We start from the raw sequence: 16,024 nt of genomic DNA, 5'->3' as shown, positions 1-16,024 counted from the left end.
ATTACACCTGCTTATCCACCTGCAATTGTTCACGTTCCATTGCAGATATAGTTTGCAGTGAGTGAGGCTTCCCAGTATAATTCAGGAATGTGTTTGAATTCTCAATGCTTTGGTTTAATGCAGATGCTGTTTTGGATGCGAAGAGGTCCCTCGAGCTCCAGCCTAACAATGCAAACGCTTTCCTCAGGAAGGGGTACGTGTCAGTACTAGTTTCCAATTACATTTATTACCGTCTGCAAACCTCTGGCCATGCAGCGTTAAATTGGATATTCATCAGTGCTGCTCTAATATGGATGAAGTTGTCCTATGAAAAGACTAGGAATACCAATGAGCTAACAAGATACCTTGACAGTTGTTTGTATAATGTCACCCGGTTGCACAAAAGCACTGGCATTTGAAACTACAGTAAACAGTTAGCGTTGTCACATTGTGTGTGAGGATGACAGTTTAATATTGCAGCCACCTGCGTTACTGTAAGATATAAGCAAATTACATTTTCCTGTTAAACACATCAGTCCCTGCATTGCCTGCAGTCACAATTCCTTAGAAAATGGATGTTCAGAATATGTTCTTTGCCACTGGCAGCCAGCACAAGGAAATATGTGGATCAAAAAAGCATTGATATATTTAATCAGTGGATTTGATGTGAAACCTCCAAACCCCCTCCGTCTCCAACACAGACACCCTTTGCTTAAAGCAGACATTTTTTTTAAGTTCACTTTTATGTCAAATTACATTGTTGCCATAGAAACTGCAGTTACAAAGTTGTGTCTTTTTTTTTTTTTTTCTCCTGTTATTTTATTTGCATGATGTCATTGTATTAGCAAACCATGTAATCTTATACAAAGTGCCTTTCTGCTGCCAGTGCTGGCTTGTAGCAATCTACAAAGTGCAGGGATGTTATGCCCAATGCTGCTTTATATGGTAGCCTTAACAAGCCTCTGTAGTTGTAGGGTCTTCTTGTTTTGTCAGATTATTCTTTCTCCTAACAAAACAATAAAGTTCCAGGGAAACTCCCCCCCCCCCCCCCCCCCCCCCCCCCGAAATATATCAGTTAACATTGAAATAGAACTATGCCCCCCCCCCCCCCCCCCCCCCCCCCCTCGTCATCTTGCACCACTCCCAACCCAAAAAATAGCAGCCCTGGTAATAGTTTTCTACACATATTAATGTTTTCTGTTTTTCAGTAAATTATTCAATTGCATGCACAATGTTGGGTATATGTGGGATTGGCAGAGTAAAAATGTCCTTTTCAAGCTGTTTAACCACTCAAATTGCAATTCATTAGTTAACGCTACCATTCCCAACTATGATTTCCACTCTTACCATTTGGTAATGAACAATTAAAAAAAAAAAAAGGTTGAGGGATCAAACTGAAATGTCACCATTTAAAATTCTTGAACAGGTTCTTTTTGGGGTTCTCAAAAGGCGCCTCAAAATCCCAACACATCTTCCAGTTCACAGGTGTTATTACCAACTGTCTCAATGTAAAGATCCACTGGTGACCTGGAAATAAAAACCACTTGGGGTGCTAGGACTGAGTATGAGAACACTGGGTTACAGTATAATTATGTGGAGTATAGATTATATTTATTACCATTCCATCCTTCCAGTACAGTGTATGCCAAAATGTTCATCCTTGGAGTTTCTGATGCTAGAAAGAATACATTTCCATTGGAGGTGTGAAAGGCTAGCTGTTTCAGTGTTCTGATGCTGTCCTACCTGCCTAGCTTAAAGCAGGCAGCAATTGGGCTAATGTGTTAAGCAGAAACATGGCAAGAGGCTAGTGACTTTGGCAAACCTTTTCAATCCCAGAATGGTAAACTATCTGGTGGGGCAAGGACTTTTAGGGGGCATTAAACCTGTGCAGGATTTATCACCAGGTGGAAAAATGGCAATTTTTACCCATTTTTAGGGTAAACTACATTCACCGGTGAAAACCGTGTAGATCAGTGAATTTGCTGGATTACATGTGTTTTGGCAAATTTGCAGCAGTTTTTGCCCGTTTTTGTGTATTTTTTTCCACTCATGATCATTTGACAAAAAGTGAAATTGCATGGGCTATAACACCGATGATTTAATACTGGTAGGCAAATCATTGCCATTTTTCCACCTGCTGAAACAAACCCCAATGATTCTGTCCACCCCCCTCTTATTCAAAGTACTAGTGTGTTCAGTATTCAAGAAAAAGTAAGGTAGCATGGAGAACCAAGGTAGCAGCTATAAAAATAAACATTTGTACCCGGGGCGTGGCTTGGCGGCTATACAAGCAAGCAGCATCTCCACTGAGCTCCGGGCTGATCCCCCTCAAATCCTACCACAGGAACCGGCTGACTGCCTCATAAAAAACCCTCCCCGGTTCCCCAGCCCCACCTGAGTCCCCCCATACCCATCCCCTGAGGCCGCGGAGTCGGGAAGCCGTTCTAACGGCTTTTGCGGATTGCGGCCTTGGGTCTCTGCCTGAACCGGGGCCTAGAGTTTGGAGCTGCGCCGGGTGAGAGGCTCCATAGCGTCGGAACCCCTTGGAGCTGCACGGAGGAGACGCCAGCTGAGGAGAGGAGCCAACTCGAACGTACCGTCACGCCACTTGGAACCAGCAACACCCCGGTGAGTGCCCCGGCCGCTCTACACACACGGCGGGTCCGGGGAGTGCTGGGAGCGATAGTGCGCCGGCGGCCGCTGACTGCCCGGCGCGACGGCGGTGCGGGGGTCCCGGCGCTTGGCGGGCTGGACATCGGCGCTCCCCCCTGCCCTTGCATCCACTTGGCTGGGCTCCATTTCAGTGAGGGCCCCTGCCGCTCGGCGGACTTGCTGGGACGGATAGTGCGCCGGAAGCTGCTGTGTCAGCTCGGCAGCAGTACAGAGCCCCCGGCCCCCAGTGCCTTGCTACCTGGTCCTCAGCACCCCTCCACCTGCCGCACACAACACAGCAGAGGTCTCCTTACCTGGCCCCCCTCCCCCCTCTTAGGGGAAATTATACACACATTTCTGAAAATAAATAAATAGGGGAGTGGCCCGGTGGGAGACGCGAGCGAGTATCAGACATAACCGAGCCAGGCCAGATTTGGGGCCCCCAGGACTCCTTCCCATTCTACCTTAGCAATATGTAACCGCCAGGCCTAATGTGATGCATCTGGCAACCTCCTGCTCCCCTTGGGAATTCAATGTACATCGGGATTGATATTGAGTGCTCTGTCAACAACCCAAACATCTATCTACAACGAGCCCCCCTAACTGGCACTACTCATATTTAAGCGCCTCTCAGTATCATGCCTCCCAAAAAACATAAGGCGGTGGGATCTGTCCCCCAAGTTCCCTTCTTCAAACCCTCCCCCCAAACGCTCCTCTGGAGGAGACTTGTCGGCTTCACAGACTCAGTCCGCGCCTGAGACGCCCCAACAAATGGTCTTTCTGGACCCACACTCATCACAACCGCTCTCCACCCAACCGCGGTTAGATGACTCAGAGGCCTTGACGGTGGGCACACTGAGACTTCTGTTCCATCAATTTAAGGAGGAGGTTGCCTCCGAATTTCGCTCCATGCTTCAGATGTGCCAAAAATCCATTGATGACGTGGGGGAATGCGCTGGCTATCTAGAAACCAAGATGGGAGAGATAGTTGAATCCCACAACGCCCTAATCGACTCTCATGGTACCATGGAGGGGGAGGTGTCGGCCCTGAGGGAGAAGGTTGCCGATTTGGAGGATCGCTCCCGCAGGAACAACTTAAAATTGAGGGGAGTCCCAGAGTCCATCTCTAACAGCAGCCTTCACGACTTCGCAGTTGATCTATTCAAAAAACTACTTCTTCTGCCTCCTCCCAAGATCTGCTATTAGACCGAATCCATCGTTTGCCAAGGCCTAGATCTGCCCCGGATGGTGCCCCAAGAGACGTATTGATGAGGGTCCACTTCTACCACATCAAGGAGGCTCTCTTAAAGGCGGCCAGACCCTCTTCTGATACTGCTGTTGCCCTGGGCTCCCTACAATTATTTGGAGACCTCTCCCAGTTCACATTGGCTAAGAGACGCTCTCTCCTTCCGATTACAACAGCCCTGCGCAAGGCTTCTGTCCCATACAGATGGGGTTTTCCGACTAAACTCCTTGTTTCCAGAGAAGGCTCCACAATTGTCATCTCGAGTGTGGAGGAGGGCCAGAAACTGCTTGCGAGATGGAACATTTCAGATAACCCCAATGCCTCCTCTCCCTCCCGCCGACTCCAGCCGGAATGGTCGGTGGCTGAGAAACACAACTAGAATTCCCAGTGGAGGTTCAGCAGTGGACTTTGTATTACAGCTCCAGGTTCTTTTACAGAAGTTGAAATGTAGTGTTTTTTCCCTTCTTATCTCTTTTCTTTCTCTCTCCTATGCACTCCTTATGTTTAGAGGTTTGGTTGTAGCATAGGCCCAGGGGGATCCCCGGCGGCTAACCATGTGTCTATTATGCTTACACCGTGATTAAGTGGGCTTAGCGACTCAGGCTGTAGGTTATTCGCTCCATGCCCCTGTCAGCTAGTATTATATGCTGCTCGTGTTGCTGGACTGGCCGCGGGGGATCCCTTTAGTGCCGAATTATTGTTAGCCTTGAATATCCACAACGTTAGTTATGTACCAATAGGTAATTTTCCCCGAGGGGAGCGGGGCAGCTTGTTGCTACCCCCCTTCCTACGTGCGTGAGGTGTTACTACTTTGGCGCCTCACTTGGGCTCCCTTGAGAGCCTCTCTATTTAAGTTGTTTATGTTTTATGTCTGTTCCTTAGATTTCCCTTGTGTGTGTTCCCCCCTTGTCTTAAGCTCACTCGCCTTATGTTATCCAATCTGGGTATCCAAAACAACACCTTTTTTGATATTCCTTATCTTAGGGGGGTATTCAATGTCAGGGTCATGGCAGTCGAGCTTGCTCGACCGCCGTGACCCAGACCCGTTCTCGGTCAGCTCGACCGAGAACACGCAGGTGGGATTCAATGTCCCGCCTGCCGGGGAGCGAAAAGGGGGCGTGGCCGCGAGTTGCGGCCAGGAAGAGGCGAGCTGCAGCTCGTCACTTCCCGGCTGTTCTCAGCAGAATGAGCCCGACAGCTAGTGATGTCGGGCTCGTTCTGCCGAGATACCCTGCTCAATGCTGTCGGGGAAGACAGCATTGAATAGGGCCCGGCGGGCATCTCCCCGATGGGAGGTGCTCGCCGGAGATTGAATATCCCCCTTAGTCGTTACGCTATATACCTCTGTGAGTTATGGTTAAAATTATTACATTAAATGTGAAGGGCCTAAACTCTCCCCAAAAGCGTAGAGTAGCTCTATCCTTCTTTCATAAAAAGAGATTGAGTATAGTTGCCATTTAAGAAACCCATTTCAAGAGCTCTGACCCCCCTCAATTCTCTGATATGGCAAATGCCCAGACCAAAAAGGCTGGGGTAGCTATTTTATTTTCACAGTCCTGCCCCTTCACTTTAAAGTCCCAAATCTGACCCGGATGGAAGGTTCCTTATTCTAGTGGGGACTTTGGAGGGTGTCATGTTACGCCCCTAACTCCAGACAAATACAATTCTGCAGGAAAGTCTGTGCAGCTGTCCAGCAAGAGGTGCCATCCTGATGCTAGGCGACTTTAATTTAGTTGTTGGCCCGGTTGTCGACAGATCTAGTGTACCTAGAATCTCCCTGGCAGATCGAGACCTTCTAGTGTTAAGTCCCCTATGGGTCTTGGACAGATATTAGGAGAATTTGACCTTTATGACGCATGGCGTGTCAAACATCCGAGGGAGAGAGACTTTACCTTCTATTCCCATCCCCACGCCTCTTATTCTAGGATCGACTTGCTACTGACGGACAGACTGACGCTAGCATCAATATCCGACATCAGGATTCTGCCCATGTCTTGGTCTGACCATTCTCCTCTCCTTATTGATTGGGACATAGGCACACGTAATCCGTTTCCCGGCCCCTGGAGGATGGGTAGGTTCATTTTGTCTCAGCCGGAGGTTTTACAAACAATTCAGCAAGATATCACATCTTATCTAGACAACAATTCCCCTGATGACACCAATACTTTCAACCACTGGTGCTCGTTGAAAGCTGTAATCCGAGGGTCAATGATCCAGGCAGCTGTAGGATTAAAAGAGCTCATAAAATTAATTTAGATACTGCAGAGAGGAAACTGGCGGGGCTAGAGGAGGAACATAAGTTAAGTCCTCTTAATAAATTTATATACAATGAGTTATTGTTAGCTAGAGAGGAGGTGAACGGTTTTTACCTTCAGGAAGTGCAGCGCAACCTGGCTCGCCTGAATCAAAGATTTTACGTCTTTAGTAATAAAGCTGGAAGACTCTTAGCTTGTTAACTGAGAGGGAAGCGGGCAAAGGCACAGATCCAATACATCTCGGCTCCTGGAGGGTCCAGGGTTTCCGACCCGAGTGAGATAGCCAACCTATTTGCCGAATAATACACTCAGCTATATAATTTAAAATCAGATGCTGAAACTCCCCAACCTGCGGAGTCTGATATTCAGGCCTTTCTGAGCACATTGAATTTACCTAAGCTAAGCCCTGAAACATGTCTCTTGCTGGATGCCCCCTGGTTCCTCCTGGAGATTGAGAAAGTGCTTGAGAATCTCCCTCAGGATAAAGCCCCGGGCCCTGATGGTTATCCCTCTAATTTCTATAAAAAAATATAAGCCCGAGCTAGCCCCGGTACTGTTACGGGTCTTCAACGAGGCTTCATCCTCCCATGCTTTTCCCAGGGAGATGCTGGAGGCACAAATTGTTACCATCCCCAAACCGGGTAAGTCACCGGCCTTAGTAACTAACTAACGCCCGATCGCGCTCCTAAATGTTGATGTAAAAATCTATGCCAAATTAATAGCTAATCGCCTATGCCCCTTACTCCCCTCTCTAATAGCGGCAGATCAGGTGGGGTTTGTCCCAGGAAGGCAGGCACCAGACACTACCTGCAGGGTGTTTAATGTTATGGAATATTGCGATTCCCAGAGGCTGCCCCTGTTGGTGTTGTCCTTGGACGCAGAAAAAGCCTTTGACAGGCTACATTGGGGATACCTCAACTCAGTTCTAGATTCCTTTGGATTTCAGGGGAGGTTTCTGTACTCCATTATGTCTCTTTATTCTAATCCATCGGCAAGGGTATTCACCAATGGCACTAGGCAGGGCTGTCCCCTGTCGCCCCTTATCTTCGCTTTAGCAATAGAACCTCTGGCTGAGACAATTAGGAGGAACCGACAATTGGAGGACTCTCCCATAAAATCAGCCTATTCGCTGACGACCTCTTATGCATCACAAACCCCACCTCCTCCCTCCCTATACTGCATAACATTTTAGACTTCTACACTAAAATTTCGTACTATAAACTTAACACGACCAAGACTGAAGCTTTCCCGCTACATATCCCTCTTGAGTCCTTAGCGCGACTTAAGGACGAGTATAAATACGCCTGGCAAGCACAAGCTATTAAATACCTTGGTGTCCAGTTAGCCAGGGAATCTGACATTATTGAATGCAATTATACCCCCTTCTAAGCTCGCTTGAGAAACTTACAAAGGATTGGCTGCTGCATGAAATCTCCTGGCTAGGTCGGGTAGCAGCAGCCAAAATGACGCTGCTTCCCAAGCTTTTATATTTGTTTAGGGCTATACCTAGACCTACCCCTAGGAAGCTAACCCTCAGGATCAATAGATTATTCTCTAGCTTCATCTGGAAGGGAGCGAGACCTCGTATTGCCAGGCCGCACATTGGTGCTCCCAAAGGCTCGCGACTGGTTTGTGGAGTCTAGTCCCAAGCCCTGGGTTTGCATTGAAAGAGCCTTCCTGAAGAACTTCACGCTCTCCGAGCTCCTCTTCTTGCCAGCTAGGGCGATTCCCTCATGGACGGGCCCGGGGATATCGATCAGAGCCACTCTGCGCGCCTGGAAAGAGGTTGTTGCGATTGACCCAGATGTATTATTACCGGCCCCCTGTCTCCCCATTAGCTCGTTTGGCAACCTGATTCCTGAGCTTCGCCTGGAGACGTGGACGGAGGGAGGAATTAAGTGTTTAAAAGATATTTATGGCATAAACGCCCTCCTCTCCTCCCAATTACAGACGCAATTCAACATCCCTAGGCACGACTTCTTTAAATACTTGCAGATCTGACACTGGCTGTCGGAATACACGGAGAGACAAGCTCCTCGATTTCCACCAGCTCTGTCCCTCCTCCTATCGTCCTCCAATTACAAGGGAGGTATCTCCAGATGGTACCAATACATAGTACTCCTGGGCAGGGGAGGGAAGTTGGTGTCACAGGTTGGCTGGGAAAAAGATTTCTCAAGAACTCCCTGAATCAGTCTGAGATTCTATTTTCAGGACCTGTTTTAAAATCTCTAAATGCGCGCATCATTGTGAAATGTACTATAAACTATGGAGTAGAGCGAATTTTACTCCCAGCCGACTCAATGCCATCTGGCCCTCCATATCTAATCTCTGTTGGAGGGGTTGTGTGGGATCATTAGTACATATCTTCTGGGGTTGTGCGAACCTAAGATCACTGTGGCGAGAGGTATTTTCCCTGATAGACGAAGTCTCTATCCTTGAGGACCCCCTGGCGGCCTTACTGCATCAGCTCCCATTCCCAGTGCCTAGCTGTGATAGATATATATTGGGCCACATTCTAATAGCAACTAAAGCTGCTATTGGACGAATGTGGAAATCCTCCTCTGTGCCTACGATACAAAATATCACTAATGCTGTACATAAACACTATGTTTTTGAAACTGCAGGCTGTAAATACTCCTCTTCCCCTTCTTCCGTCCAAATGAAATGGTTCCGATGGGGAGAGTTTCGGGAGAAGAGAGGTCAACCCTTATGTCTCAGTGACCAAGCGGATTTGTCCAACCTACACTCGCCATAGGTAGTATACATAATTTAAAACGGGCCAAGTCTCTTTGAAGATTAGGGACCCGATACTCAGATTAACCCCTCTTATGTACACTTCCCTATTGTGTCTGTCTTGTCTTATTCCCCCTGTTTCCTTCTTTTTTTTTGTTTTTTATCTTTATTTGTGTTTTTTCTTTTCTCTTACCAAGTGATATTATTTTGCTTTGAGTTACTAGGGCATGGTTATGTAATAAAGTAGGACTTAATTCCCAGCTTTAATGGCCCTGAAGCGGAGGCTATGCAGGACCACATTCTGGAGACTGGAAATGTACTAGTTCTTGCCTTGTATCTATTTTGTATAAGCCTGCTCTTGACTGACAAGATGTTTTAGGTATCATTGTATGTCCTACCTTTTTTTCTTTAATAAAAACCAATGATGAAAAAAAAAAAAAAAAAAACATTTGTACCCACAGCAAACTCTACCAGTGGCTCTTTACATCCCAAACACTACGTTTCTTCCATTTTTTTTAAATTGTAATTTACTTACCTTAGGACTGCTTTCCTCTTCGTTTCCACTTAGTCTGCCATCTTACTAAGGCTGCAGTGACCTGCTCCCAGCTGCTTTCCATGAAACACGTCCTGCAGTTGCAAATCTGTTATGGCTCCTTTCTGATTCTGCAGGAATCCAGGAGTTTGGAGGAATTTGTGTTAACAAGCCAAAGCAGTATCCAATCGAGCAGGGTGGAGAGTGGGAAAGTAATTTCCTCCCCCTGAGTGCATCACCCCAATTCCGATGTGTGTGACAAAACAACTACTAAATTGGAACACTGCCTACAAATGGAGCCATTTACTCCTCGTACGCCACATTGGTCATTGCTCGCCATCGTGGGCGGCGAGCGGCTGATGCGTTGAATAGGGTGAGTGGGAGGCATGGCGACGGGTGGAAAAAACGGTGCATGCATGGCAAGTGTAAAACGGCGTATGCTGTACTGCACTTGCTGGACCATTGAATACTGCCCACAGTGTTGTTAAACACAGTTTGTGGAGCGCTGCCTTGGCCTAATTTCTAGTAGTTTCCAGTGTGGCATACAATCCTACATTCTTAAAAACAACATCCTAATTTGGTTAGACCAACGGACAGCAGGATCTTTCATCAGCCACAAGGGACTCAAAAAACCACCCCCAGCTTGTCCGTCATCAGGAAAGCAGAAAATCTTTCATTCAGCAGAACAGAAGGTACCTTCTGTCTCCACAGGACATATTGCTATAGAGGGCATCCATAGAATGGCATTGATTTATCAGGATGTTTTACATGGCAGACAAATGTGGAAAACCTCAAAAAGATTTATTAGCTAATGCAAAGGTGGACCGAGAAGTAGCAGCACTTACTGCCACAAAACTACTTGCAAATGTCAGGCACCAGAACACAGATTTTTGTGCTGACAAGGCATGTAATATGCCTGCAGAAGATCATGCCAGATCTAATTTATACCCCCTTTTACACCGAGGCGAAATCCTGAGTTTTTGCCTCGTGGACCTTGGTCAGCATTGGTGTAAAAGGGGTAGCTGAAAAAAAAAAAACCCTAGGTCCATTTCCCCGCGAATCCTACCCTGGTCCTGACCAGGGTGAAACACAGGGAGGACCCAGGTGGGGTCAGTGTAAACTGGTATGCCGGGTCATGCGACCCTGCTTTCGGTTACAGCAATGGGGGGAGCACAACCTCCGGACCACAGCGTCTTGCAGTCAGTATGGGGGCGGGGGTTGTGCACAGCCTCCGCTGCTATCTGCTGTAATGTGCAGACAGCAGCGGAGCCGGAAAGGAGGTGAATGTATGCCTATGTGCACCATTCATTCACCTAGTGGACGGGGGCTAGGGAGTGCAAGAGACTGGGGGCAGCCTAGCAGCTTTCCTTGGTGCTGGGCTCACCCCAGGGTGGCGATCCGTGATCCCAGGGCTTGGAGATGATGTGCCCTGTCACACTTTTGTGTCGCTGCTTTGATGTCTCCACCCAGAACTATTTCACGTGACCACCAGGACCCATAAGAAGGTGCTTGAGCTGCCGCTGGAATAAAAGATTTTATTTTATCTGTTTTATACTTGTCATTGTATATTTGCCATATTATAACTTCAAATGGTGTGAAGTATTTAAACCTTGTGTTCCCTTTTCTATTCATTGCCACCTCTTCATTTCATGCCCACTTTTGCAGAGAGGCTGAATTCCACTTAAAGAACTATGCCTGCGCTGAAGAGACCTTCAGACAAGGACAAACATTACATTGTAAGTGCTAAATGAGACTATGCCTATATTTTTACATATTATAGATATTACAATAATCTCTAGTGTTGGCTATTGTGGAGCATTAGATATATTTTGTATGGGCTATAATACCTATAAGATCTTTGTGGTAATAGATTTTTATTTGTAGTTTTACATGGGTAGGCGTTTTCTGAATAATCACAGTGCAACCATAGCAGCAAGAAATCATAACATTAATTATAGTTTGGCTAAGGAATTAGCCACCAGGATTTAAAGAAAAAAGTAGTGAATGCATACCTCTAACCAGGGAAGTCACATATTTAGAGAATAGAAAGTGTGAGATCGCCCCCTTGTGGGCTCGCTTCGCTCGCCACGCTGCAGGCCCGGTGCCTTTATACGCTCTGCACACTAATTTATTCTCCCTCTATGGGTGTCGTGAACACCCACAGAGGGACAAAGTGACGGGATTCCGACCGCCGGGATTTCAACTGCATCCCGCTGATGTATACCAGTTACTTTATGACAAATAAGACTAACCCTAAACACAGTGCTACTGTATACAGCAAGACCACCACCCCAGTTTACAAACTGTTCCCTAAATTTTACATATGAATCCACTAATAGTGTACTATGTATTTAGCTAAGTCACATGGCGGAGCAAAGCCAAACTGAGCTGCTCTGCATAATTTGAGGATAAGTGTATGTGGACACATCTGTACGTCATTTGGAAAGATATAGGTCCTTATTCTGGTTCACTCTTGGCAAATTCCTTTTTAGATGGACAAAACCATGTGCACTGCAGGGGGGTAGATGTAAAATGTGCAAAGAGAATTAGATTTGGGTGAATTATTTTGTTTCTGTGCAGTGAAAATACTGACTGCTTTATTTCTACACTGCAATATAGATCTCACTTTGAGGTAAAACCCCACCCAAATCTAACGCTCTCTGCACAAGTAACATCTACCCCACCTGCAATGCACATGGTTTTGCCCATCTAAGAAGGAATTTGCCAGGAGTGAACCAGAATAATGTCCGTTGTCCATTGTCTCTCCCAATTTAATGGCTCACGTTGTCCTGACATTGGAGTATTATTTATTTTAACATAATTTATTGTCATGTCTTTAGCATCTGATGTATTTTCTACGTGGATTCAGCAGTGTGAAGAAAAGTTAAACCGTGAGTAGATCTGCTAATAGTGTTACTTACAGATGGAGCTATCCGCATATAGCCCTTTAATAGGATTAAGGGGGTTATTCTAGTTCATTCTTTCTGACCAAATCCTTCTTCGATGGACAAAACCATGTGCACTGCAGGTGGGACAGATGTAACTTGTGCAGAGGGATTTAGATTTGGGTGGGGTTTTACTTCAGAGTGAGATCTATATTGCAGTGTAAAATCATGCAGTCAGTATTTTCCCTGCACAGAAACAAAAAAACTCACCCAAATCTAATTCTCTCTGCACAGGTTACATCTGCCCCCCTGCAGTGCACATGGTTTTGTCCATTTAAGAAGGATTTTGTCAGAAAGAATGAACTAGAATAAACCCCATAGTGAGTAATAGGATTACTCTGCTAATCCCCTACTGTATTGTTCTATGTATTGTATTGTTGCTGAGAACAATAGGCCCTGGCTCACCATGGCTATCCATAGGGGTCAGACAGTCGGGATCCCGACTGGCCCGACCCAGACAGCATGATAAGCGCAACTAAGCCACCTATGCGAGCCACCTATTCTATTGTCCCTCTATGGGGGGGGGGCGTGGACCCCCACGAGGGAAAATAGCCGTCGGGAACCCGCCTGTCGGTGTTTTGACAGTCGTGATCCCTACTGTTGGGACCCCGTCTGGCACCCATCCAGAGACAGCTAGATGGAGCTGGCTCCATCTGTACTTAAGTACTGTATTCATATTCATGTTTTAAGGGGTTTATGCAGGAAATTAAAGCTGCAGTCCTCCTACTGCTTGGCCGGTTTTAGGTGCATAGAGAAGGTGTGGATGCTTCTCTCCCCTGAACTTCCCAAGTCCCCCCCGGCTGTGATGAGCAGGGACTGTTCCTATAAAGCCCCATTCATACTTGCCGATGCCGACTCTGAGTTGAGAGATGGTAGGGGGGCTGCGGGGGAGTGATGAGAGAGGGGGTCGTTAACAACGCACCGGAGTGTGCATAGTTAACGACAGGGAGTGTACACCGATATTGTGACCAATATCGCCTATAAGCATCCACTGCTGGGCAGTCCATGCAGCCCCTATGCAAATCTGCCACTAAATCTGATTATTGGGGACTTATCAGTTCTTCACTTTCAAAAAAAAAAAAAGCATGTCTAATCTGTGTGACCATTCCAAATATCATATCATTGTTACATTAGTTTCTCATTCAATTAAGAAAATGTTTTCTGATTATAGATGTTCTGGGGTGTTCTGTAATTTGAAATGAATTACAGATATTAAGCATATTAATACTTATGCTTTTTTTGTTTTAATTATTATTTTCCGATCTCATTATTTGTTCAGATTCATCAAGTTGTGAATTGGTAAGCATCTTGTTTCTACTTTTTTATTCTGAAACGTTTATTACCTTGTTGAAGTCCTTTGTTTGTGGTAGCAGGAAACATGGGGGGCAATACCACCTTAGTTGGTGGCATTTGTTTTCAATGGTATCTTTAAAAATGTTGTGTATTAGATCCTATGTGTAAACATAGTAGTTATGACTTTTGTAATGATAGCAAGTTTTAAGTGTAAAACTGGGCTAAGCAAGTAAACAAAGTCCTCTCTCAGAATATGTGCTATATAATCTAGAATGCTTTGTAAACCATCGTTTCATAGCTCCGCAGTGTTGATGGCTAACAGCTTGCTTCCTTTTTTTTCTGACTGCAGTCCACAAACCAGCAGAAAACATCAAAATACAGGTACTTTTTATCTCTCCTTTTATTTATATAAAAAGAATGATGTATTAAATATGTGTTCTGAAACTCACAGCCTATAACAATCGAGATTGCCGAAAGAAAACAGAAAGGTGTGCAGAAAATGTTTTTTCCCTGTAAAATCAATTAGCAAGGTTTAAATAATAAAGCGTTCTAAATGCCACCCTCCCATTCGAATAATCATTACACTGGGATGACTAGCAAACTCAGGGAATGATACTGTGACCACACAATTGTACATACTGTAAGTCGCTGGAAGATTTGTTTTCACCAGACTAATGCGGCTTTACACATAGCGATATGCCGGTATTTTCTAAACGATTTTAGTTCATTTAACTGCATTGCTCAGAAAATGGCCCCCTACATTGCTGTGTGTGTGTGTGTGTGTGTGTGTGTGTGTAGGGGGCCATAGCGATGTAGATGTGCGGCCCAGTGCGTCAGTATCTGCCGCCGATTTAATAACCTGCAGAGTGGTTATTAGTTGGTCGGGGCCAGTGTTCTCAGCGGTGAACACCGGCCCTGACATATCGCTTGGCACATATCGATGTGCCGAATGATCAGAACTCTCTCTTACACACATGGCTACATGTGTAGTGCCCATGAATTAATGGTTGGAACTGGTTATCTTGAGGCAGCAATGAGGTCACCGGTAGGTCCTCTCTGCCAGAGTCCATGGATCTGCTTAGTCCAAGTTGGAATGGTTTTCTCATATGGTGAATGTTTGTAATGAAAATTTGGTGATGTGTGGGAGCAAATGACGTTCGACCATTGGCCGAAAACACTGGAAAATGGACAAACTGTTGCTCAGACAGATTTATGAAATCCATTTGAAAAGATAAGTGTTTGGCCAGTTTAAGGCGCCTTTGTGGGCTGACACACCTTCAGTACATCAGTACATACTATGGGCAATTAACCATTATAGCTGTGTTTTCCTGTAAATGCTGGAGGTCGTTAACGCTTTCGTCTGTGATTATATTGAGAAGTATGGTTTCATGCCAGTTCGTATAATGGCAGGTTTTGCTTCTTTATTTGAAGATGATATTATGAAAATGAGTTGTGGCCATTAACTGTCAAATTGGTACTTCTGCACAAAAACCTTAAATACTGTAGGGCGCCGATGGACTTTTGTTCTGCTGCTTGGCTCCCCTTAGATGTACCACTCAGGTGTAGAGGTTTTCCAAAGTGACCAGATCACCTTAATGAAATCCCTTGCATCCTTTTATAGTACATGGAGAACTTTCAGCCCTATTGATGTTATGCAGTACTGACACCTGGTTTGGAATCCTAACTCTCTATTGTCACACCAGGCACATTTATGCTGCTTTCCCACTGCCTACCCGGGTAAAGACCCGTTTTTTTTAAACGTGTCTTTACCCAGGTAATAGCCACAAAGACCCTTTCCACTGCAGCTTTTAAACGTTAAAATAATGTTTAAAAGCAGTTTTTGTCCCATTCACACTTACCCGTGTAAACCACAAAGCAACACGTTTAAACTCTCTAGTAAACCTTGCCTGTCATTAAAAACGTCACATGCACCAATCATGTTCTTAACCTTTATTATTATTATTTCTAAATACCGTTTAAAACCCTTTCCCATTGCCAAAAAAACGGCTCTTACACGGTAAAAACACTGCTTTTTACCCGGTTAACAAATACCGGTATTTGTTACCCGTGTAAAGCAACCTGGAGCTTTACCACTGCAGCTCTAGCCATTTAAAAAGGCTAAAAAAACGGCATTTTACCGTGTAAAGCCTGCAGTGGGAAAGGGGCATTATACGTTCTCTTCAGCTTTCTCAGTGATTATTATGGTATAAGAAGGCTTGAAGATAATGTTAGGCTGCAGGATATCCACCTGGGTTCTATATGGAATACTGTACATATATGATTAAAGGTGGCCTTTATGAATAGCCAGTAATAAGGAACAGTCCATATCTTATGTTCAGTAGAGTAACTATTAACTTAATCTGTATGTACCATGCAGCTGAGACTGTTC

At 45.5% G+C, this 16,024-nt stretch overlaps 1 protein-coding gene across 2 annotated transcripts in view; it reads left to right on the top strand.

Moving 5' to 3' along the window:
- The window catches only part of SUGT1 (SGT1 assembly cochaperone of MIS12 kinetochore complex), a 65,198-nt gene that overhangs the window by 13,405 nt on the left and 35,769 nt on the right, over positions 1-16,024 (top strand). For both annotated transcript variants that reach the window (XM_083168908.1, XM_083168909.1), the window contains exons 5-9: positions 124-193; positions 11,063-11,133; positions 12,238-12,288; positions 13,622-13,641; positions 13,985-14,016. In XM_083168908.1, the coding sequence (XP_083025034.1) occupies positions 124-193; positions 11,063-11,133; positions 12,238-12,288; positions 13,622-13,641; positions 13,985-14,016 (244 nt within the window). The remainder of the gene's footprint in view (positions 1-123; positions 194-11,062; positions 11,134-12,237; positions 12,289-13,621; positions 13,642-13,984; positions 14,017-16,024) is intronic.

The sequence above is a fragment of the Crinia signifera genome, chromosome 2 (assembly GCF_055691185.1).
Source record: "Crinia signifera chromosome 2, ASM5569118v1, whole genome shotgun sequence".
NCBI lineage: Eukaryota > Metazoa > Chordata > Amphibia > Anura > Myobatrachidae > Crinia > Crinia signifera.
Note: the sequence above shows the minus strand (reverse complement) of the source record. Positions and strands in the feature narration are given on the sequence as shown.